This window comes from Schistocerca gregaria, chromosome 8 (genome assembly GCF_023897955.1).
Source record: "Schistocerca gregaria isolate iqSchGreg1 chromosome 8, iqSchGreg1.2, whole genome shotgun sequence".
NCBI lineage: Eukaryota > Metazoa > Arthropoda > Insecta > Orthoptera > Acrididae > Schistocerca > Schistocerca gregaria.
Genome location: NC_064927.1, coordinates 157,959,570 through 157,986,600, shown reverse-complemented (window position 1 = coordinate 157,986,600; position 27,031 = coordinate 157,959,570). Strand labels below are relative to the sequence as shown.

At 41.6% G+C, this 27,031-nt stretch overlaps 1 protein-coding gene across 1 annotated transcript in view; it reads left to right on the top strand.

The window, feature by feature from the left end:
- The window catches only part of LOC126285088 (uncharacterized), a 72,792-nt gene that overhangs the window by 42,167 nt on the left and 3,594 nt on the right, over positions 1-27,031 (top strand). Inside the window, 3 exon segments of the mRNA XM_049984413.1 lie at positions 12,687-12,786; positions 20,684-20,797; positions 22,931-23,086. Coding sequence (XP_049840370.1) covers positions 12,687-12,786; positions 20,684-20,797; positions 22,931-23,086 — 370 coding nt within the window.

Sequence of the window (27,031 nt, the reverse complement as noted above, 5' to 3'; positions counted from 1 at the left end):
CGAGCTTTGTCCTTTCTCTAAGTTTACAGATGCTAGAAACGTAGATTTGCCTTTACTTAATTTATCTTCTAAGATAAGTCGTAGGGTCAGAATTTCAACACGTTTTTCAACATTTTTACGGAATCCTAACTGTTCTTCCCCAAGGTCGGCTTCTACCAGTTTTTCCAATCATCTGTAAAGAGTTCGTCTTAGTATTTTGCAGTCGTGACTTATTAAATTGATAGTTCGTTAATTTTCACACCAGTCAACAGTTGCTTTCTTTGGGATTGGAATTATTACATTCTGCTTGCAGCCTGAGAGTATTTCGCCTGTCTCACAGACCATGCTCACCGGATGGAAGAGTGTTTCCATGACTGGCTCTCCCAACGCTATCAGTAGTTCTATCGGAATGTCGTCTACTCCCGGGACCTTATTTCAGCTTAGATTTTTCAGTGACCTACCAAATTCTTTACGGAGTATCACACCTCCCTTCTCACCTTCATCTAGGTCCTCTTCCATTTCCGTAACATTGCCCTCAAGTTCATCTCCCTTGTAAAGAACCTCTATATACTCCTTCCATCTTTCCCTTCTTTGCTTAGGACTGGTTTTTCATCTAAGCTCTTGATTTTGATACAGGAGTATCTCTTTTCTACGAAGGTGTCTTTAATTTTTCTATAAGCGGCGTCTACCTTTCCCCTAGTGATATACGCTTCTAAATCATTATATCTGTCATATAGCCATTCCTGCTTAGTCATTTTGCACTTTCTGTCAGTCTCGTTTAATAGAAGTTTGTATTCCCTTTTCCTTGCTTCATTTGCTGCAATTTTGTATTTTCTCCTTACATCAATTAAATTCAATACCTCTTGTGTTACCCAAGGATTTCTACTAGCCCTCATCTTTTTTCATTTTTGATCTTCTGCTGCCTTCACTATTTCATCTCGCAAAGCTACCCATTTTTCTACTATTGTGTTCTTTTCCTCTGTTCCTGTCAATTGTTCACTAATGCTTCCTCTGAAACTCTCTTCTACCTCTAATTCTTTCAGTTTATCCAACTCCGATTTCCTTGAATTCCAACCTTTTGCAGTTTCTTCAGTTTTAGTCTACAATTCGTAACCAATAAATTGCGGTCAGAGTCTACATCTCCCCCTGGAAACGTCTTACAGTTTAAAAAGTGGTTCCGAAATCTCTGTCTAACCATTATATAATCAATCTAAAACCTTTCTATATATCCAGATCTCTTCCACATATACAACCTTCTCTCATGATTCTTACCCATTTAATCCCACTGTTCCATTTGTTGCACAAAAGTTTGTGATTTTTTTGTGGACATGAATTTAGGTTTTTGGTAAGTCTGTCACACTGCTGGCCTTCCACATGCTCTTTGCTTTGACTCTAAACTGCCAGTTGTGCTGCGAGCATCTGCATAGCAACATTGCTGGTGCTGCAGAAATTGCTCTTTATGTATAAATAACTACAAGGATAGTGCAAGTAAGTTTTACTACATTTGACAGTGGATAACGATATTATACACACCTGGAAATGGAAAAAAGAACATATTGACACCGGTGTGTCAGACCCACCATACTTGCTCCGGACACTGCGAGAGGGCTGTACAAACAATGATCACACGCACGGCACAGCGGACACACCAGGAACCACGGTGTTGGCCGTCGAATGGCGCTAGCTGTGCAGCATTTGTGCACCGCCGCCGTCAGTGTCAGGCAGTTTGCCGTGGCATACGGAGCTCCATCGCAGTCTTTAACACTGGTAGCATGCCGCGACAGCGTGGACGTGAACCGTATGTGCAGTTGACGGACTTTGAGCGAGGGCGTATAGTGGGCATGCGGGAGGCCGGGTGGACGTACCGCCGAATTGCTCAACAAGTGGTCGGCGGAAGGTGCACTTGCCCGACGACCTGGGACCGGACCGCAGCGACGCACGGATGCACGCCAAGACCGTAGGATCCTACGCAGTGCCGTAGGGGACCGCACCGCCACTTCCCAGCAAATTAGGGACACTGTTGCTTCTGGGGTATCGGCGAGGACCATTCGCAACCGTCTCCATGTAGCTGGGCTACGGTCCCGCACACCGTTAGGCCGTCTTCCGCTCACGCCCCAACATCGTGCAGCCCGCCTCCAGTGGTGTCGCGACAGGCGTGAATGGAGGAACGAATGGAGACGTGTCGTCTTCAGCGATGGGAGTCGCTTCTGCCTTGGTGCCAATGATGGTCGTATGCGTGTTTGGCGCCGTGCAGGTGAGCGCCACAATCAGGACTGCATACGACCGAGGCACACAGGGCCAACACCCGGCATCATGGTGTGGGGAGCGATCTCCTACACTGGCCGTACACCTCTGGTGATCGTCGAGGGGACACTGAATAGTGCACGGTACATCCAAACCGTCATCGAACCCATCGTTCTACCATTCCTAGACCGGCAAGGGAACTTGCTGTTCCAACAGGACAATGCACGTCCGCATGTATCCCGTGCCACCCAACGTGCTCTAGAAGGTGTAAGTGAACTACCCTGGCCAGCAAGATCTCCGGATCTGTCCCCCATTGAGCATGTTTGGGACTGGATGAGGCGTCGTCTCACGCGGTCTGCACGTCCAGCACGAACGCTGGTCCAACTGAGGCGCCAGATGGAAATGGCATGGCAAGCCGTTCCACAGGACTACATCCAGCATCTCTACGATCGTCTCCATGGGAGAATAGCAGCCTGTATTGCTGCGAAAGGTGGATATCCACTGTACTAGTGCCGACATTGTGCACGCTCTGTTGCCTGTGTCTATGTGCCTGTGGTTCTGTCAGTGTGATCATGTGATGTATCTGACCCCAGGAATGTGTCAATAAAGTTTCCCCTCCCTGGACAATGAATTCACGGTGTTCTTATTTCAATTTCCAGGAGTGTAGTTTCTAAATATGATGTATACATACAAGATTGAAAGTATGTGTGTGTTATTTGTTCACATCTGTTCACAACAATAGGTTATAATGCATTATAGCTGAGCGTTCCATTTTTGGAACAGTGGGATTGAATGAGTACATTGAAATAACAGAAAAGCACTTCAGTTTTAGGTTGACTGGCGATGAAATTATAGCATTATTGGCAGACGATATATTTTTATGCTGATTTATGCATAAATCCCCCTGATGTCCCTTGGCGGTCAAATTAAGACAAGTGTGTACATGATATAATTCATCTAAGTGCCAACCAGCTAAAATCTATTGCAGAAGCAAAAGTTACAAAATATTGTGATGAGAAACTTGTTACCGAAGAGGTAAATATTAGGCAATACTATGAATTGAAATTGTGATTAGGAAAGACTAGTATTGGTCATATTTCTTCTGATTGGTTACAACACTTCATCAAGATATGGAATGTACTGGGAAATAAGCAAGGAGAATTTTCTGGGTCATTTACCTGTAACTATATAAATATTATTTACCGTTTCTACAAAGTTGAAGTTTTGTATTGCAGATAGGACCTAGGGAGTCTAACGAGCCATCGTGTTCAACTTCTGGTGCCGCCCATATTGATAGTGTTCTCAGTCCATAGTGTTCTACATCAAATACTATTCCTGTTACCGGCAGAAGAGAGAGGGCTGATGGGAGCTGGACTCAGAATGGTATAAAGGAAGTGCAGATGAAGACATGGACCCTTCCAGAATTTGTGGCAGAAGAAATGTCACCAGTGCAGCTTTTTGAACTGTTTTATGATGACATTATTGTGGACATGCTAGCCAACTAAATATTTACGCTCATCAGTAGGGAGATACAACATTCAATGTGTCAAGTGCAGAGATAAGAGTATTATTGGCCATATTTCTTCTGATTGGTCACAACACTTTATAAAGATATAGAATGTACTGGGAAATGAGCAAGGATTGCCATAACTTACCTGTGTCAAAAGTAATGTCAAAGAGAAGACAAAAAATTGGGAAATATATACATGTCTGTGATAACGACAGCTTATCCAAATATGACAATTTTCAAAAGTGAGACCGCTTTGGAAACTCTAGAATGATAGGTGGCTAAGAGCTTTCAATAATGAAAGACTGCTATGTATTGATGAAGTCATGATTCCGTACTATGGTAAACAAGGAACAAAGCAACATACGACAGGAAGACAGATTAGGTTTGGTTATAAGGTTTGGTGTCTTTGCACAAGGCTAGGGTACCTAGTTCAAACTGAAGCAAAATGGTTCAAATGGCTCTGAGCACTACGGAACTTAACAGCTATGGTCATCAGTCCCCTAGAACTTAGAACTACTTAAAACTAACTAACCCAAGGACATCACACAACACCCAGTCATCACGAGACAGAGAAAATCCTTGACCACGCTGGGAATCGAACCCGGGAACCCGGACGAGGGAAGCGAAAACGCTACCGCACGAACAAAACTTAACCATACCAGTGTGCTGCAACAGGAAACACAAGACCTGAACTTGGTGTAGGCAGTTCAGTTGTGTTAGACATAGTACCAAAACTTCCATTTGAGAACGAACAGACATATGATTTCTTTTTTGATAACTTTTTTACTTCATTGCCACTTTTGGATGCACTGAAAGAAAAGGGCTACACTGGAACAGGAACAGTTAAATAGAACAGAAGGTACTCCTCTGCAAGACTTCTATAAAATGAAAAAAGTCCAAAAGGAATATATGGCCAAGTAAGCGATAATAAATCTGGGTTGACTGATTCTATACCACGACAACAGCATTGTTACCATCGCCTCAAACAGAAGCGGAGTTCAACCAACTGCACAATCCAAAGGATACAGTAGGAGTGAGATAAAGGTTTTTGACATAATTTCTCCTGCAGCAGTTGTTAGTTAGAACACATACATGGGAAGAGTGGACAGACTTGATGAAAATATTGGAGAATACAGGATTAATTTCAGAACGAAGGAACGGTACTACCAACTTCTTGCTTTTCCGCTAAATGCATCAATAAAACAATCTTGGTTGCTATACAGTTAAATAATATAGTATAAGGGCAAACCACTCGATCTTCTTGGCTTCACGAGTTATGTGGTCAATTGCTACTTTCAAAAGTACAGCTCGCGACAGTAACCTGCCCATCCAATGCGAAATCCAAAAGCCTTACACAAAAGGGTGCTCAATGACGTACGCTACGATGGACAAGATCATCTGATTGTACCACTAATCAAACAACTAATATGTTGTCAGTGCAAGAAGAACACGACGATACAATGTAAGAAATGTAAAATTCCTTTGCATGTAAATTGTTGTACGTAGTCTCATGCAAACTAACGTTGGAACTGAACTCTTTATTTACTTATAGATTTACATTTTGTGTAGCTGTAAATGAGCTGTATAAAATATGTAGTGAGAAAAATGAACGTAAACATGAAAAATGTGCAATTGTTTCTCACAGTATTATATACACGGTACGTGTATCCCCCCATTCCCACTGTACCAATTTTATATTTTCCAGGAGTGTATATTGTTACAATCATAAAAGTGTTATTTATCGTTTATCTATACATGGTACGTGTATCCTCCCATTCCCACTGTTCCATTTTTTGGAACGTCCATTTTTTTGTACTGCTTTGTACTAAATATATTGTTACAATCATAAAAGTGTTATTTATCGTTTAGCTACATTCCAAACATAAGATTTAAACAAGGATTCGCAAAAGGTTTTAATGACAAACCTTCTTGGGATCAAACGGGTTAAACGAAGTGTTAGCTATGATTAGATTATGCTATGTGCAAAATTTCATTTCTTTTCCCCAGTCCATATTCACCTCCTATCTTTCGTTCTCATCCTTTCCCTACTATCGAATTTCAGTTCCCCATAACTATTAAATTTTCGTCTCCCTGAATTACCTCAATAATTTCCTTTATCTCTTCATACATTTCTTCGATCTCCTCATCATCTGTGAAGGTAGCTGGCGCATTAACTTGTACTTTTGTGGCTGGTGTGGGCTTTGTGTCTATCCTGGCTACAATAATGCATTCACCTTGCTGTTCATAATCGGTTATCCGCATTCCTATTTTTTTATTCATTATTATTTTCACCTGACCAGAAGTCCTGTTCCTCCTGCCACCGAACCTCACTAACTCCCACAGTATCTGACTTTAACCTATCCATTTCCATTTTTCAATTTTCTAACCTAACTGCCCGATTAAGGAATCTAACATTCCACGCTCAGATCCGTAGGACGCCAGTTTTGTTCCTCCTGAGGGTAACATACTGCTGAGTTGTACCCTCATGACTGTCTTTTTAAAAATACGTCTTTGCTGGTTTCGGCCACAGGCACCATCAACTCAATACCTCGTCAGTTCATCACTTACACTTGTGTGAACTGATGAGATGCAGTGAATGTTCACGGTACGAGCGCCCATGTGAACCGAGAAGTTTTTTAAAACAAATATGATTCTGATTATGGTTGTGACCGAAATATGAGAAAGTGCATTTAAAAAAATTAAAGATACAATACCGATCACCACGCAAAATTATACTGACTGGTGATACTGAACACGGACGCGTACAACGATTTTAAGTCATTTACAGACAAAACAGGATAAACGGTCAAAAGTATACCCGGTAATCGCGATGCAGTTGTTTTAAAATACGTTCACTGCCATGCGAGTACGCGAGAAATGGTAGAGTCAGAAAACCCGCAGGCAGGAATTAAGAACAGGACTATTAAAGTGCCGTGAAAAGAATGGCATCAAAGAGAATAAAACGCCGAAATATGCGTATTGTGTTAATCAACAAACAATGAGCTTCCCATCGCAACAACAGCTGATACAATGACCGGCGTGTGTGGGCGCCAACATAACAGTCAGCCCGACCCCTGTTCCCGCCCCAACAGGAATCCCATCAACATAACAGCATAACAGGCGACTCAGTTAATATTCCATACATAATTTCAGAATAATTAGGTAATTACAATTGTCGTATAGCGGCGTTTACTATGGCCACGTCCGGTTAGCTCGCCACCACACACGGAAGTACTGACGTAACAGTGGAAAGGGGAGGGTGCGGTGGCGAGGAGCGCACAAGTGAAACTCACTGACTACTCTCAGTTGAGTGGACTCTATCTGTCGATAATTCTCCTCCAGGCCACAACAACAACCCTAGGTCTCACTAGCTCATATCTAGGAACTCGCAAAATCGTTTTAAGAATGGAAGAGTTTTCTTTCCTGTAGTATCCTTTATGGATTCATAATATCTTGATATGTATACTTATATACTTATACGCTTATAAATTCGGCTGATTAGTAGTAACAATGTTTTATTAATTTACGCCCAACACGCTGGTATCGTATCGGTTACATTGTCATTTTGTTTTACTGAGTTCATCTGCGTGCTGTTTTTAGCAACCTTAAACCCCGCAAAAACTGCTCTCAAAATTTGTCAAAGGAGGACTGTGCTTTTATTTCTAATAAGCGCATACATTCCACTGCCTTCTAAGTGAATGCATTCCAACGCCTTCTATAGCCGGCCTTTTCGAAAATCTACTGTCGGTTGTTTTCTTTACGATCTAACTGAGAATGAATGTACATCATCTGATCGAAAGTGTCTGGACGCCTGTTAGTGAACATGAGCACTCTTAGCCTTTACGACGACTTGAACTCAGTTGGGGACACTGCCAATGAGGTCTCTGAATGTTTGTGGAGGAGTGGCCGGCCATTCTTCGTCTCTGTGACCAGAGAAGGTAGTGATGTTCGATGTTAGGGATCTGGCGGGTGTTCTAACTCATCGCAAGTGTCATCCATTGGATTCAGGTTGGGACTCTGGGCTGGCCAGTCCACTTGAAGAGTGTTATTGTGCACCAAATATAGTATCACGGTCGCTGCCTTATGACAGGGTGCACTGACACGCTGATTCAAACAACCGTCATCACTGAACGGTTCCGCTATAGTACTGTTCATATCTTTGCGCATTTGTCGCTTTCTTAAGCACTCTAGCCACTAATAACATCCCATCAGTGTAACAGCACGTCCTACGCACTTCACTAATAGCACTTCATCTCAGAAATTTCTTCCTCAAACTAATCCTATGTTTGCTACTAGTTGATTTCCCTTGGCCAGGAAAGCCCTTTTTGGCTGTGCTGCTCTGTTGTTTACATCCTCCTTGCTCCATCCATCAATTTTAATGTTAAATTTCTCGCTGCCTTAATTTCTGCTAGTTTTCGTTACTTTCGCTTTTCTTCGATTTTCTCTCAGTGTGTATTCTGTACTCATTAGATCGTTCATTCCACTAAACACATACTGTACTCCTCCCTCACTTTCAAGAAGGATAGCAATGTCATCAGCAAATCTTATAATTGCCAGCCCGCATCTCGTGGTCGTGCGGTAGCGTTCTCGCTTCCCACGCCCGGGTTCCCGGGTTCGATTCCCGGCCGGGTCAGGGATTTTCTTTGCCTCGTGATGGCTGGGTGTCGTGTGATGTCCTTAGGTTAGTTAGGTTTAAGTAGTTTTAAGTTCTAGGGGACTGATGACCATAGATGTTAAGTCCCATAGTGCTCAGAGCCATTTGATTTATCATTGACATCCTTTCACCGTGAATTTTTAATCCCACTCTTGAACCTTTATTTCCCTCAATGTTTCTTCGATGTACACATTGAACAGTAGGAGCGGAAGACTGCATCTCTCTCATACACCGTTTTAGTCTGAGCTCTTCTTTCTTGGTCTTCCACTCTGAGCTGTTCTGGTACATATTGTATATTACCCATTTTTCCGTATAGATTACCCCTAATTTTCTCAGAAGTTTCAGCTTCTTGCACCGTCTGACCGTGTCGAAAGCTTTTTCCAGGTCGTCAAACCTACGAACGTATTTTGATTTTTCTTCAGTCTTGCTTCCACTCTCGGCCGCAATGTCAGAACTGTCTCTCTGGTGCCTTTACCTTTACTAAAACCAAACTGATCGTCATCTACCATAGCGTCCATTTTCTTTTCCATTCTTCTGCATATTATTCTTTTCTGCAATGTCAGAACTGTCTCTTGGTGCCTTTACCTTTACTAAAACCAAACTGATCGTTATCTACCATATCGTCCATTTTCTTTTCCATTCTTCCGCATATTATTCTTTTCTGCAACTTGGTATCATGAGCTGTTAAGCTGATTGTGCGATAATGCTCGCACTTCTCGGGTCTTGCAGACTTTGGAACTGTGTATATGATGCTTTTAAGACAGTCTCACGGTATATAGCCAGTCTCATACAGTCTACACACAAACAAGAATAGTCGTTTTCTTGCCACTTCACCCAATGATTTTACAAATTCCTATGGAATGTTGTCTATCCCTTCTGCCTTATTTGATATTAAGTCTTCAAAACCTCTCTTAAATTCTGATACTAACACTAGATCCCCTATCTCTTTCCACATTACTCCTGTTTCTTTTCCTATCACGCCATTAACGCCATTAAACAAGTCCTTCGCTTCATAAAGATCTTCAGTGTTTTCCTTCTACCCATCCGCTCTCTCCTCTGCATTTAACAATGGAATTTCTATTGTACTCTTAATGTTACCATTCTTATTTTTACTTTCACCGAAGGTTGTTTAGACTTTTCTGTCTGTTGAGTCAGTCATTCCGACAATCACTTCTTTTTCGATTTCTTCACGTTTTTCATGTATCCATTTGTCCTCAATTTCCTAAATTCCTAGGTGGCTTGTATTTCTGTATACCTGCAATTCCCTAAACGTTTTTGTACTTCCTTCTTTCGTCGTTAAACTGAAGTATTTCTCCTGTGATCCAAGGTTTCCTGCCTGTTACCTTTCTAGTACCTATGGTTTTCTTTCCAACTTCTGTGATCTTTAGCTGTAGAGACCTTCAGGCAAATCTCTTTATTCCTTAGCGCTTCCGTATCCCACTTCTTTGCACACTGTTTCTTACTGACCAGTCTCTTAATCTTGAGCCTACTCTTCATCATTACTAAATTGTAATCTGATTCTGTATCTGCTTTTGGGTACACCTTACAAGGTTGCTGTCGATTATGATCATAACAACTCTATCAGTGGACTGTTCACTAGTTCACTCTCTGCCCTATCCTCGTATTCATAAGAAATCCAGCTCCCGTCACACCATTTTCTGCCGCTTATGATGTTACCCTTTGTTCGTCTGATCAGAAAACGTTGTCTCCTTTCCGTTACACTTCGCATAGCCACAATATACCTGGTCTGAGTCTTAGAATTTCCCTTTTCACATTTTCTAGCTTACCTACCACGTTTAAACTCCTTACATCCTCCTAGCAAACGTTATCCTTTCGTTGGTTATTCAATCTTTTCCTCATCATCACTTCTGGAGATTTGAATGTGGGACTAGTCCGGAATCTTTCGACAATGCAGAGATCATTGCGACACTTTTTCAATTACACGCCACATGTCCTGTGGGTACACAATATGTGTCTTAAATGGAGTGATTTCCATTGCCTTCTGCATCGTCATGCCGTTGATCATTGCTGAGACTTTGGCCTTGTAGGGCAATTTTGCATCTGAAGGGAAAGGGTGTGCCCCGAACCTCCGTCCGGTCGTCCGCCCTCTTGGCCAAGGCTATTAACAGAACGAGGGAGATTTCTTATGCTGGAAGACTTCAGCCGCCATTTCTGATGAATTGACACTCCTGGAAATTGAAATAAGAACACCGTGAATTCATTGTCCCAGGAAGGGGAAACTTTATTGACACATTCCTGGGGTCAGATACATCACATGATCACGCTGACAGAACCACAGGCACATAGACACAGGCAACAGAGCATGCACAATGTCGGCACTAGTACAGTGTACATCCACCTTTCGCAGCAATGCAGGCTGCTATTCTCCCATGGAGACGATAGTAGTGATGCTGGATGTAGTCCTGTGGAACGGCTTGCCATGCCATTTCCACCTGGCGCCTCAGTTGGACCAGCGTTCGTCCTGGACGTGCAGACCGCGTGAGACGACGCTTCATCCAGTCCCAAACATGCTCAATGGGGGACAGATCCGGAGATCTTGCTGGCCAGCGTAGTTGACTTACACCTTCTAGAGCACGTCGGGTGGCACGGGATACATGCAGACGTGCATTGTCCTGTTGGAACAGCAAGTTCCCTTGCCGGTCTAGGAATGGTAGAACGATGGGTTCGATGACGGTTTGGATGTACCGTGCACTATTCAATGTCCCCTCGACGATCACCAGAGGTGTACGGCCAGTGTAGGAGATCGCTCCCCACACCATGATGCCGGGTGTTGGCCCTGTGGGCCTCGGTCGTATGCAGTCCTGATTGTGGCGCTCACCTACACGGCGCCAAACACGCATACGACCATCATTGGCACCAAGGCAGAAGCGACTCTCATCGCTGAAGACGACACGTCTCCATTCGTCCCTCCATTCACGCCTGTAGCGACACCACTGGAGGCGGGCTGCACGATGTTGGGGCGTGAGCGGAAGACGGCCTAACGGTGTGCGGGACCGTAGCCCAGCTTCATGGAGACGGTTGCGAATGGTCCTCGCCGATACCCCAGGAGCAACAGTGTCCCTAATTTGCTGGGAAGTGGCGGTGCGGTCCACTACGGCACTGCGTAGGATCCTACGGTCTTGGCGTGCATCCGTGTGTCGCTGCGGTCCGGTTCCAGGTCGACGGGCACGTGCACCTTCCGCCGACCATTGGCGACAACATCGATGTACTGTGGAGACCTCACGCCCCACGTGTTGAGCAATTCGGCGGTACGTCCACCCGGCCTCCCGCATGCCCACTATACGCCCTCGCTCAAAGTCCGTCAACTGCACATACGGTTCACGTCCACACTGTCGCGGCATGCTACCAGTGTTAAAGACTGCGATGGAGCTCCGTATGCCACGGCAAACTGGCTGACACTGACGGCGGCGGCGCACAAATGCTGCGCAGCTAGCACCATTCGACGGCCAACACCGCGGTTCCTGGTGTGTCCGCTGTGCCGTGCGTGTGATCATTGTTTGTACAGCCCTCTCGCAGTGTCCGGAGCAAGTATGGTGGGTCTGACACACCGGTGTCAAAGTGTCCTTTTTTCCATTTCCAGGAATGTATTTAGAATTTAAGTGGTGGCGATGGTCGCACCCGGGACCGACGGCGTTTACATTACTAATCGTAGACACTATCCCTAGGCCATTGGTGCAATAGTAGATCATTGTATGGCACCACGAACGGGGCGAGTGGTGGCTGCACATGTTACAGTCGTGTTTGATCGATCGAGTCTATTATCAAGATCTTTATCGAGGCATTTTCAAAAGTCATCTACGTTAAATTCTGGACCTAGACGGTCCACTCAGATCCCACCTAGCAAATTTTTATCTTCTACCAATGGCGTCATTAGGTACATATGGAGAGGCAGTCAGTACACAGCTCTCTCTATAGTTGTAGGGCCTTCTTTACCTTGGAACTGCTAGTAATTTGTCGCGTAGCTCCTCCGTTAACCTCACGAGACTGAGTGCATTCTACACCAGTTCTTCCACCGAGGAAAAAAATCCCTGGCAGTACCAGGAATCGAACCTGGGTCCTTAACATGTCAGCCACCAGCGAAGACCACTCAAATCACTCAGTTACAGAGGCGGAACTGAAGTCATTCTGATAGGCTCTACACAAGCTTATTACATAAATCACGCATTCCAGATCCTGAATAAAACTGCCACGTCAGCGTCGTCATGCCAGACACACTGACATTGGTTCACACACTGAAACTTGTATCAACGCCTCTCCTTTGTTTTTGTTTTTTTTCAGTTGCGTAGGCCTCCTGCAGAAAGTGTTAAGTCGCGCGACGTCAGTGCTTCTCATCTGCAACACGATCTCCATCTGTTTCCATGTCATCGCTACTGCAGTGGTAAGTGTGAAGTAACTGGCAGCGTCTGGATGCAGATAAACCTCTTATCGCCATACTACTTTAAATGTTCAAAATACTCGTAAGTTGTAGATGGGTTGTCTATAATAAAACTGTTTTCAGTTCTATATATGAAAACATGAACTTCTAGAATGCTCTACAAGTTATATAGTCCAAATTGATGATTATAATGACATATGCTTTTGTATTATTAACAGTTTTATACAAACTTATCTTTTTTCATTCTTGTAGAGATAAAAAACCTTAAAAATGCTAAAAGTTATTTTATAAAGCTGAATTATTTAAAATTGTGGGATTCTTAAATGCGCCACGTGTAAAGGACAGTGTGTATTTAGCTTTTACAAGATACTGAATATTTACGAGAAAGTTAAGTGTATTTTTAGAATATAATGTTTTTCTGTTTAATGAACAATAAATTAATCGGAAATATTACACAAATTACATTTAGAAAAGTAATCGAACCATGTGGCATTTGTTATAACTCATGTAAAGTGAATCTACAGGGTAAAAAATGTTATGACCAATAACTTCTGCATTGAAATAAACAAATAATCTGTCAATAGGTTGCGAACTATTTTGGAACAGTATTAAGTTTTTCTTGAATACTTTAGTATAACGTGTTAGTCCAACACACGTCAATCCTGTCCTTTAAAACTGCCATTAGAATAAACATTAGCGAAGAAAGAGATAAGATCACAGTTGCGAGTAAACTGAGGATGTTATCGATAGTTGTGTTTGACTTAGGTATCCCATAATCTTGGTCTGTTATTAGCAGAATAAGCTGCGTAACACATAGTTGTTTAATTCAGTCATAAACGCCATCACGTTATCTAGCAAGATAACTTATTTAATATGGTCTGGTAGGTTGTTCAAAAAGTGTGTACTGACACATTTGACTCATTTCTGTCCAGATATTAAGTTCTTAAAGTCTTCATAGAGGTTGGTATATTCATGCTTGTCACTATTTATAGAGAAAAGGGAAATATTTACAAGACAACGAACATTGATCAATATAAGTATTGTGAAGCAGTTGTCAAAATATCAAGTTTATTTTGTAACTCATCCCTGCAGGATGTTGAAGAGTAACTTCAGATATAATTCTTGAATCAGACTTATGTATTACGAAAACACTATTGCAGGAAGATAAGATTCCGAGAAAAATGATTCTCTAACTCATTAGCGAATAAAACCTGCAAAATGAACAACTATCCTCGTTTTGAAATTACCTTTAGCAGTAATCATGTATACTGCAAGTGTAGCTGCACTAAAGTACTTCATTAATTCTATGGTATATGTTACCAACTAAGGTTGTGATCCATCTGTACTCCCAGAAACGTTATATATTCTACTTCTGATAAGTATTTAATTGTTTAAATAGAATATTTTTATAGTTGGTGGAGTTATGTAAGAAGTTGCGAACTGTTTGTAATCATATTTGTCAGAATTTAAGGACAATTCATTTGCTTTGAAACAATTGACTTTTTTGAATATTTCATTAAGTGCCTGATCAATAAGAGAACCGATTATGATTAATATTCTCATACTTGTATCACCTGAGAAGAGAAAAAGGCCTGGGGAACAGGTATGGGTAGTTATTAGCGTCTTTGCTGCTCAATTCAAGTAATGTATCCTTGATGTCAAACGAAATAATAATAAAAAAAGCGTCCACAGATGGATAAATATAAAGTAATATAAAATAAACCAGTCCAAAAGAAACATTTTTGTAGTGACACTAAGTATGGTGCCCATTTACGAAGACGTGGAAACACAAATACGAGTGAAGAGATAATGTCATGTGTCTCCTATGTCACATTGTGAGAGCACTTCGATTACATGCCACATCAACGGCTTGCTTGTCAGTGTCACTCTGTATTTTACTAAGCCATTTTCATTTGGGGCACTAGGTTGATAAGACTCCATTAGAGATCTTACCACTGCAGAAAAATATGAGACTGCAACTGCTGTTTTCATCTAGGTCACACAAGTCATTATGTTCTCGCTATTAGATAACGGAGGTAGCCATGTTAACTGTTGAGAGTGTCAGTTATTAAGGACTATGTGAAAAAGTAAATTAAGAATTTTCCATCCCACAGTGTTGAATGAGAAGCGAGAAATTAAACTTCTGTATGACTCTTCTAAGCTTGGATGTCTTCAGCCAAAAGAGAAGATAAGCATTTACCTGAATCACGGAACACATTCTCAAATGGCGTTAAGTGTTGACATTGTTTGTGCCTCATACAAAATCTTGAACTAAATGGTTGATGATCACCAACATTAAATTCTTTTTTAGATCCCATATTTATGTCTTTAAAAGAATTAACATTATGGCAGGGCACTTCATGAGGCATTAAGAGAGAGTTTGGTTTGATAATTCTGAAAAGTTTGTGTTTGTGTGGGGAGGGATGAGGGGGTAAATTTGTAGAGGAGACCAAGACTTCACTACAACAGTAATCTGGTTCTATCACATGCATCTTGTGGTCACTCCACAGAGATGTAGAAGCTCACAGCATCAAACCAAATTTTCGACTCAAGACTAGAACAACGACATATTCATATACAACAAGAATCCTATACTTTTGCGGTGTTACTTTCAAGAAGGATTCTACATTTGTTGAAAATAAAGGAACAGTTCAAAACATACCAGGCCAATGTTTTCTTGTTTCTGGCAATTATAAGTTCATTTAGTTGATAAATACCATGGAAACGCAGAAAACGTTCTCCGTACAGCGGATTTTATGATAAGTCACTCGTGACGTTGGACATTGGCAATCTTCTCCACTATCAAGAATCTGTGGGAATGTGATCTAATATATACAAAGAAAAATTAAATGCATCATAACGCATGTTTCACATTTGCACGTGGCTAGTAAATCAGGTCAAAAGAAAAATTAAATGCATCATAATGCATGTTTCACATTTGCACATGGCTAGTGAATTAGGTCAAACGCACTGACCTAAAGCAAGGATTTCCCACTGTCATATCCCTTAAATATTTTTGTTTATATGCCATAAGTCAAAGGTGAGTCATACACATGCCATAAACAAGTTATAATAGGAGGACAAAAAAATCATAATTTTTCTAAAGAAATAATAACGTCACTGAAGTAAGAGAAACTGCATATCTGTATATTTTACAAGGCATTCAGACTTACCCGGGGCAAGTAAGGCTAGCAACCTGCTTCCCTGGTACAATAAATATGATGCTGGTAACAATCAGAACAAAATGCCTTGGACCTTTGGAGGTGACGGAGTCCCACCTCTAATTGACAAACCAGGGACTCCTAAGATACAACTCGGCAAACGAATGGTTACGAGATGGGGAGCTATTAATATTAATGGGGGCTACTCTGGGAAGAAGGTAGAGCTAGCTGAGGCTGCAAGTAAGATGGGATTGGACGTTTTAGCTGTTAGTGACATTCGGGTAAGGGTGAGAAAGAAGAGGAAGTGGGAGAATACAAGGTCTACCTGTCAGGAGTCAAAGCAGGAATAGCACAATGGGGTGTAGGGCTTTTCATCAGGAAAGAAATGGAACCCAGCGTAGTTGCAATAAGGTACGTAAATGAACGACAGATGTGGATAGATTTGTCAGTGTCTAGCAAGAAAACTAGGATTGTGTCAGTATATTCGCATTGTGAAGGGACAGATCAAGATAAGATGGATAGTTTTTATGACACACTCAGTGATGTAGTTGTTAGAGTAAAGGACAAGGACAGTGTTCTGCTCATGGGTGATTTTAATGCCAGGATTGGAAATCGAACAAAAGGGTATGAAAAGGTTATGGGTAAATTTGGAGAGGATATGGAGGCCAACAGGAATGGGAAACAACTCTTGGATTTCTGTGCCAGTATGGGCTTAGTAATCACAAACTCCTTTTTTAAACATAAGAACATTCACCGGTATACTTGGGAAGGCAGGCGAAACAGATCTGTCATTGACTATATAATAACAGATCAGGAATTCAGGAAGGCTGTGAGCAACACACTTGTATTCAGGGGATTCTTTGATGACACTGATCACTATTTAATCTGCAGTGAAATTGGTATTGTGAGGCTGAAAGAGCAGGAGGTCAGGTCCATGTGTAGGAGGATAAGAGTGGAGAAACTTCACGATAAGTAAATCAGACACAAGTACATAACAGCAATCTCAGAAAGGTACCAGTTAGTTGAATGTAGTCAATTATGGTCACTGGAAAAGGAATGGACAAAGTACAGGGACACAATACTAGAAGTGGCCAAAGAATGTCTTGGAACAGTAGTGTGTAAAGGTAGGGTGAAGGAAACAGCTTGGTGGACTGATACAGTCAAGGCAGCCTGTAAAAGGAAAAAGAAGGCATATCAAAAATGGCTACATACTAGAACTCAGGTAGACAGAGAAATTTATGTTGAAGAAAGAAACCAAGCCAAACAGATAATTGCAGTATCCAAGAAGAAATCTTGGGAAGACTTTGGAAACAGGTTGGAGACCTTGGGTCAAGCTGCTGGAAAACCATTCTGGAGTGTAATTAGCAGTCTTCGAAAGGGAGGTAAGAAGGAAATGACAAGTATTTTGGACAGGTCAGGAAAACTGCTGGTGAATCGTGTCGATGCCTTGGGGAGATGGAGGGAATATTTTGAAGAGTTTCTCAATGTAGGTGAAAATACGATCAGTAATGTTTCAGATTTCGATGTACAATGGGACAGGAATGGTGATGGAAATAGGATCACATTTGAGGAAGTGGAGAAAATGGTCAATAGATTGCAGTGCAATAAAGCTGCGGGGTGGATGAAATTAAGTCGGAATTAATAAAATACAGTGGAATGTCAGGTCTTAAATGGCTACACAGGATAATTGAAATGGCGTGGGAGTCGGGACAGGTTCCATCAGACTGGGCGAAAGCAGTAATCACACCAATCTTTAAACATGGAAACAGAAAAGATTGTAACAACTACAGAGGTATCTCTTTTATCAGCGTTGCGGGTAAAATCTTCACAGGTATTGTTGAAAGGAAAGTGCGAGTATTAGTTGAGGACAAATTGGATGAAAATCAGAGTGGCTTTAGGCCTCTTAGAGGTTGTCAGGACCATATCTTCAGCATACGGCAAATAATGGAGAAGTGTTAAGAGTGGAATAGGGAATTGTATCTATGTTTTATAGATCTAGAAAAGGCATATGACCGGGTTCCTAGGAGGAAGATATTGTCTGTTCTACGTGATTATGGAATAGGAGGCAAACTTTTGCAAGCAACTAAAGGTCTTTACATTGATAGTCAGGCAGCAGTTAGAGTTGACGGTAAACTGAGTTCATGGTTCAGAGTAGTTTAAGGGGTAAGACGAGGATGCAACCTGGCTCCACTGTTGTTCTTATGATTTATGGATCATATGTTGAAAACAATAGACTGGCTGGGTGAGATTAAGATAGGTGAACACAAAATAAGCAGTCTCGCATATGCAGATGACTTAGTTCTGATGGCAGATTCCATTGAAAGTTTGCAAAGTAATATTTCAGAGCTAGATCAGAAATGTAAGGACTATGGTATGAAGATTAGCATCTCCAAAACAAAAGTAATGTCAGTGGGAAAGAGATATAAACGGACTGAGTGCCAAATAGGAGGAACAAAGTTAGAACAAGTGGACGGGTTCAAGTACTTAGGATGCATATTCTCACAGGATGGCAACATAGTGAAAGAACTGGAAGCGAGGTGTAGCAAAGCTACTGCAGTGAGCGCTCAGCTACAATCTACTCTCTTCTGCAAGAAGGAAGTCAGTACCAAGACTAAGTTATTTGTGCACCGTTCAATCTTTTGACCAACTTTGTTGCATGGGAGCGAAAGCTGGGTGGATTCAGGTTACGTTATCAATAAGGTTTAGGTTACGGATATGAAAGTAGCAGGTACTAGTAGATGGGAACAATGGCAGGAGGGTGTGTACAGTGAGGAAATCAAAGGAAAACTGGGAATGAACTCTATAGATGTTGCAGTCAGGGCGAACAGGCTTAGATGTTACACGCATGGGAGAAGCAAGGTTACCCAAGAGAATCATGGGTTCAGCAGTAGAGGGTAGGAGGAGTCGGGGTAGACCAAGGAGAAGGTACCTGGATTCGGTTAAGAATGATTTTGAAGTAATAGGCTTAACATCAGAAGAGGCACCAATGTTATCACTGAATAGGGGATCATAGAGGAATTTTATAAGGGGGACTATTCTCCAGACTGATCGCTGAAAGGCTTAATCAGTCTTAAAAGATGATGATGATGATTCAGATTCTAAGCAGAACACATTTTAATTATCTCCCTTAAACATATGTGAGAAGCTTCTTAAGTTCACTAGTGTAACATGATAAACACACAATACTTCACTTAGTTTAGAAAATATATTTTTAATAAGAATGTCTTAATTATTTAACTTTAGGGCAATATGATTTAATATACTGCTTAAAAAGACAGAGAGTGTTTTGAAACACTCTTCGTTCAAAAGTAAGAACTGTATGCTGTCATGAAACAAGAGTGAACTTCCAAGAATGCTTGGAACTTACTTTGCTCTGAGATGTATTCCTACAATAATAATGTTTTGTCTGTATGTAACTGAAAATGGAAATCCAAAAAGTCTTTAACTACTGGGAAACATTGTGAGTGAATAAAAGTTTTGTCTTAGGAATCTGACCATTTCAGTTCAATAAATTATGACTGAAACCTCGTTCTGTCAACTCAGATCTAATTTCTGAACACCTTTTTAAGGTGTGCGTGATTTCATAAGTTCGATGAAGCTGTGATCTATCAGAGCTGAAATGCGCTAATTATAGTACATTATCAAAAGCTTCCACTGTTCCGTTCTGTGTTGTGTCGTGATTATAAGTAGCTAGGAGTCTACAATTGCGTGACTGCGGCGCATTTCGTAGAGGATGAATGGGTTATTCATTAGTTGTACTTACGAAACGAAATTACTTAATCAGACAAATTGCTCAAAAAGCAACGACCGAGCTGCAGTCCCTGTTTAACTTTCATCCTTCACACATTCCAACAACTTGCGTAGAAATAAATCTTTAAATATGAATACTGAGATTTAGGCAACTGAAAGAAAAACTCTGGAGACGTGCCTGAAAATTAATACCATATATTCTTAAAATTAGGTATAACTAATTCCTGACATTTATTAGTCACACTCGCAGTTCAAAATTTGGCAACAATCGGTCGTAATTCTGTCAGTTACAAATTTATCAAGGTGTCCTCTCAAATAACATATTCTGGAAACTGTATTCAGTATCTCCATAAAATCTCAGAATGTATTAGTTCCACTTCATTACAGGTCTCTCCTTCTTTATATGAACAAACTACAAAGAGTGAATGTTCCCCGTTTTCCAGAGAGCACAACGCTCTGTTGCAATAGTATCTGGTATGTTATCTCTGGTTGCGCGCTATCACGCAGCTTATCATTACGTAAAGTTAAATGTCTACACATTTTCAACAGACTTCATAGTTCATTTATACATAGAATAAAACATGAAATTAAATATAGTGGACAACAATATACATAAGAGGGGATTGCATATCTGAAAACGCGTTAGTTGTAAGCACTAAGCAATGTTACACATTTATTCTTTTACAGGTAACGGAGTTTAATAAATTTACTCATGTAGAGTCGTAACAAACAGAGAAACTTTTCAAGTAGGCTGCCATACTTGAAGTAATCCCTCGACAATATTTTGTTGCCAGGAAACGAAACATTGCAAATTGCTTTCAAGAAGAAGGAATCCAGATTATGAGTGATTACTTCCGTTGTAGCATTAAGAAGTCATTGCACATAGTTTTATGTGGTATTATAAAAGAAAATTCTGTACGCTGGCTGTAACTAAAAAGTTAATCTGAATATCTTCGAGGGCAACGCACATCTAAAGACTGTTGTTTCAGTTGTTGCAGGAGGATGGAGAGGTAATGGAAACCCTTAAGATGTTGATGGGTTCGACGCTTTACGCTTACCAAGTGGTGCTCTTTTGTCTGCTCGGCCAGAGGATCATCAATCAGGTCAGTACTACTCTCCATCAGTGCACCCTGCCAAGAGGCAGGGCCTATACAGCGTGTCCTGACTGAGCACGTAAGATAGTGCTTCCGAGACACTCGTTCTATACGAATGAGGTGGTCCTTGACAGCCAGGATAAACCTTGTGGTAGATGTTGCTAGATCCACTGACGTCACTGTTAAAGATACTCCCTATTCTTATTAATTTTTTAAGATCTGTTAGTATGTCCTAAAACAGTAATTTCGACTCAAAATAATTTGAGTATACGCAGCAAACAAACAACTCACACGTTATAAAACGGTAGCCTTTTCCTCTTCTAGTTGTCGCCTTCTCTTACTGTTGGTGGCCACGGAAGCATGTCTCCAATGAAAAAAGCTAATTGTACTGAGTATGGATCACATGTTCTAAATTTTAAATAAGTATTTTAATTTGTTCGTGTATGTTACCTAAGGGGAAGGCCGTTGGGGATGATTTGAGGAGAATACGAAGTAAACTATTAAGTTACTTTAAAGCACAAAATCTCATTTTAGCGTTCAGCGGAATTTTACACAATACCGAACATTACATTATCTAGAAGAATTTCTTTTATAAAAGGAGAATTACGATCTGACTTGGCGTCTCACATTGAATGATTCAAAACTATTTATAAGAAAAGACGTGATAGTGGTCCAGTAAACCACAATGAACATTTGATTGTGCGGTTGACGACCTACTCACGTGAAGAGTTTCTTAAGATTTCCTTTCACCGTTTATAAAAATAGAAAATTTAGAAATTATTCCCTAAAGTTAATGGGGGAGGTAAGTTATTTGCAAAAAAGTTCAACTTAACATTTATTAAATCATAGCTGGAGTCAATCTACAGACAAAGACATTCTGCAATTTAAAGCATTCTACAAGCTTTAAAACGACATCAGTTCGATACATTTTGCATCCAATTAGGGAAACCTCATGAATACTGTTCTTCACTATTTTTATTTGCTATTAATATGATCATTATTACAAACAATGGTTGTAAAAATTGTCTAAAGACTGAAGGGCAATTTAAACCTCAGCCGTTATAGAATGAAACTGTCTTGTACATGAAAAAAAATTTCTGTTCGATTCAATGTATTTTTGTTTTTGTTGTGGGCCATACAACTAGACCTGAGGGTATGGTGTATTTTCAATATTTTGGAAGGTGAATAATGACTTTTTAGTAGCCATAAAAATCTAATTCAGATCCTGTTAAAATCCTACGTAATACTGACTTCTAAATCATTTTCTTGAAACAGCGGCCCCCCTTGCTCTCGGGTACGGGCGCCTCTTTCATGGAGAGTGATCATATGAAAACGCCTTTGGACGGAGCACTAATGATCACGTCAGAAGTAGGCCTATACACATTTTTCTTTTTTATTGTTCTTACTCTCATAGAATTAACTCCTTCAGCTTGAGATTCATTAGGTTCTAACAGTTGTTTTAGCAATTCATACCCTTTATTCTCCTTCCCATTCATTTTTTTGGTTGCATTTCTAGTTGCTGTCGCCATAAAGTTTCCTTGACGGGAGCATCTTAATTTCAAACTAGTGCTAGAGACGCCCCTACATAAAAGCCTAAACGTGCCCCATCGCCATGTTTGAACTAGTTTTGAAAGTACAGTAGAAATTCCCAGCCTTTGAAATTACACTATTGCACCTTGTAGAGTAAACTCCTGTAAACAAACATGTTATTATCTAGTCTCAATTCTGAAACGCATGCGCGCTCCCTGAGAAACAAAATTTATTCACCTTGCACGAAAACACAGATATATTCTTCGCGTCAAGATTAACATTGGAAACAATAATTAATTTTGCCACAGACGGTACACAAGGTGAAGAGGTTTCCCTTCGCACCTCTTAAGCAGAGTCTCTCCACGAAGCATGGAGCTATCATATAGCTGCATGTATGTAGTTTAAAAGTTAATAACTAGCCACTCATTTCTATTCAAGAATTACTCTATAGTACAGAACGAGCTATTAATTAGAAACCTCTGTATGTGGAAACAACATTTTATTTCATTGGGCAGATTATCAAAGTTTCTTTATAGCTGAGTACTGCAATCCTTTCTGTGTCAAATTTAGAATCTCCGTAGGGAAGTGCAGACCAGTTTTCTTTGTTTGCAGAGTGAGCAGTTGCCGCGATCAGTCTTCAGTGGCGACTGGCCCGAGGCGGACGTCCGCTCCTGGCGTCTGGTCCTCTTGCTCAGCTTGGTCTCCTCGAGGGCTCTCAAGCTCAAGATAGGTGGACTTTACATGCTGTCCAGGGAGACCCTGTTGCAGGTGCGCGTCACTGAACATAGTGACTTATCTGTTACCGTACAGCTGTGTTATAATGACAGGTTTGCGTCAGGGGGCCTCAGTAGAAGTGAGTGTTTACAACGTTCATATGTTCTTATCATCACCATAGTAACACACAGTGTCGTGAGGGATTTCATAGCTGGCCCATATCACAGGAACCATGACCAAAGTTGTTACACTTCTGGACATTAAAATTGCCACACCACAAGATGACGTGCTACAGAATCGAAATTTAACCGACAGGAAGAAAATGCTGTGATATGCAAATGATTATCTTTTCAGAGCATTCACACAAGGTTGGCGACTTACAACGTGCTCACATGAGAAAAGTTTCCAACCGATTTCTCATACGCAAACAGCATTTGTCCGGCGTTGCCTGGTCAAACGTTGTTGCGATGCCTCGTGTAAGGAGCAGAAATGCATACCGTCACGTTTCCGACTGATAACGGTTGGACTGTAGCCTATCTCAATAGCGGTATATCGTATCGCGACTTTGCTGCTCGCGTTGGTCGAGATCCAATGACTGTTACCCGAATATGGAATAGGTGGGTTCAGGAGGGTAATACGGAACGCCGTGCTGGGTCCCAACGACCTCGCATCACTAACAGTCGAGATGGCAGGCATCTTATCCGCATGGCTGTAACGGATCGTGCTGCCACGTCTCGATCCCTGAGTCAACAGATGGGGACGTTTGCAAGACAACAACCATCTGCACAAACAGTTCAAAAATGGTTCAAATGGCTCTGAGCACTATGGGACTTAACTACTGTGGTCATCAGTCCCCTAGAACTTAGAACTACTTAAACCTAACTAACCTAAGGACATCACACACATCCATGCCCGAGGCAGGATTCGAACCTGCGACCGTAGCAGTCGAGCGGTTCCGGACTGCGCGCCTAGAACCGCTAGACCACCGCGGCCGGCACAAACAGTTCGAGGACGTTTGCAGCAGCATGGGCCATCAGCTCGGAGACTATGGCTGCGGCTACCGTTGACGCTGCATCACAGACAGGAGCGCGTGCGATGGTGTACTCAACGACGAACCTGGGTGCACGAATGGCAAAACGTCATTTTTTCGGATGAATCCAGGTTCTGTACACAGCATCATGATGGTCGCATCCGTGTTTGGCTACATCGCGGTGAACGCACATTGGAAGCGTGTATTCGTCATCGCCATAGTGGCCTATCACCCGACGTGATGGTGTGGGGTGCCATTGGTTACACGTCTCTGTCAACTCTTATTCGCATTGACGGCACCATGAACAGTGGACGTTACACTTCAGGTGTGTTGCGACCCGTGGCTCTACCCATTATTCGATCACTGCGAAACCCTACATTTCAGCAGGATAATGCACGACCGCGTGTTGCAGGTCCTGTACGGGCCTTTTCGGATACAGAAAATTTTCGACTGCTGCCCTGGCCATCACATTCTCCAGATCTCTCACCAACTGAAAACGTCTAGTCAATGGTGGCCGTGCAACTGACTCGTCACAATACGCCAGTCACTACTCTTGATGAACTGTGGTGTCGCGTTGAAGCTGCATGGGCAGCTGTACCTGTGCACGCCATCAAAGCTCTGTTTGACTCAGTGTCTAGACGTATCAAGGCCGTTATTACGGCCAGAGGTGGTAGTTCTGGGTACCTATTTCTCAGGATCTATGCACCCAAATTGCGTGAAAATGTTATCACATGTCAGTTCTAGTATAGTATATTTGTCCAACGAATCCCCGTTTATCATCTGCATTTCTTCTTGGTGTAGCAATGTTAATGGCCAGTAGTGTATAATAAATGGAGGAACACCCTCTTGGCTCACAGATACTGTTATTACCGACTTCCAGTTTCGGTCTGGCCTGCGATTCATCTTCAAGTCTGTCGCCTCAAGGTATAATTTGTGAACAGTTTTATATCCTGTTGCAATCAGTTTCCACCAAGGTTTTTCCCCCATGCGGCTGGGAAAACGATACTCACGTTCGAAATGACTCGAGATTTCCTGATATATTGTCAAGCTTGATAAGCTACCTAGCCCGCTGAAAGAAGTATGTAACATTTGACTCGTATGGTGCGAGCGCAAGCGAAATGCTAGAAACTATGAACTATCTACACCAACAAGCAACAGCTCATCTTAAAGTTTAGCGATTTCTTGAAACACATGAGAAAACACCATTAAGTCCTACGACTATATGAACTTTTGCTGCATTTGGACTAATTTTCAGTAACAATTGTCATATAGTATTTATAGATATACGAGGAGGATTCGAATGAAAACCTTAGAAGTTCCATAAAATTTCGAAAAGTTGTGCGATGCATTTGTTAGGTGACTGAGGTGTACCTTGAGGTACAGAAAGTGACCGAGAGATGCCATAGTGATGCTACGATGCAGGGGAAGGCAGCAGCGTTCACAATAACCTACCCTGCTGGCAACAAGCACAACGAGTGGGCAGTGATATGTGATGCGTTCTTTGTATAGTAAATGTGTCCAGTGAATCGAAATTCATCGCAGAATGACAGCGCAGTACGGTGATTTGTGTTTTTCGTTGCAGCAGGTTTACAGGTGGTGTGAGAAGATTGAAAGCTGTGTAGCTTTTGTGGAGGATGCCTCAAGACTAGGGTAGGCTCACCCCATAGTGACGGGCGAGAAATTGCGCTAGTGGAAGAGCTTGTAAAGGAGAACAGTCGCGTCCCTTTGAACGAAATAGCCTCAAGTCTGAAGATTAGTACTGGTTCAGTGCAGAATATTGTTCACGATATACTTCCATCAGGTGTCTGCAAGATGGATGCCATGTCAGTTCTGCTGAATGGAAAGAAGGTATTGTCAATGCCTGTGAAGAGCTTTTGCATCCTTTCCACTAACGAAGGCGATGCTTTTCGGGGAAAAACTGTTAGAGGCAATGAGGCTTGGGTCTACTATCACCAACTAGAAACGGAAAGGTCAAGCAAGGAATGGTGGTGCAGATCATTGCCAGGGGCAATTTTTGAACTTCATATGGGCAAGGGAGTGACGGTAACCAGTACTTCTCATTTAGACACGTTGAAAAATCGACTTCACTCTGCAGTCAATAGGAAACGACGAGGGCTTTTAACATCTGGAGTATTGCTTCAGCATGACAACATGTAAGAAATTAAATCTGAATGTCTTGTGCTTTCTCCTTATTCACCAGTCCTCGCTCCTACTGTCTTTCACCTAGTGATGTCAATCGAAGAAGGTTCAAATGGTTCAAATGGCTCTGAGCACTATGGGGATTAACTTCTGCGGTAATCAGTTCCCATCGAAGAAGGATTTTCAGAAGTGACGAAGAGGTGAAAACCATGGTGGATGACTAGCTCCACACACGTCCAAAAGAATTCTTTCAACGTGGTATGTATGAACTTCTGAAGTTATGGTATTATTTAAGTAAAGGTAACAATCAAAAGCGAAAATGCTGTCCTTCAAAAAATATTACTTGACTCTGAACACAGCACAGTTTTTTAACTGAGACCACAATGATTTATCGATTGGATTGCAAACGAGGATTTCAGTGCCTGCTCACATTTTAAAACCAGGGGAGAAAAAGCTACCAGCTTTTATCAGTACGAAAGCAACATGGTTCGTATGTATGAAACGAAGTCGGAAGTTAATTTAGCATTAAATGCCTAGGTGAAATATGAGAGTCGTTATGAAAGTACATAACGTTTCGCCATTTCAAGATATTTCTTAGTAATAATATAAAAATTGAATATACACCTTTTAGCACATAGCTTGTATATGTTTTCACGTAGTTCTCTTTGACTTTGGGGTACTTCTTGTACCTCAGCACATATTTCTGTACAACCTCTTCATGTTGTGTGGCCACTTGGCTACTCAACTAGATCACAATAGCATCCTTCAGGTGGAAAATGTCCGATGGTGGCAGGTCCGGATTGTTGGGAGGATACAGGAACATGCCCACC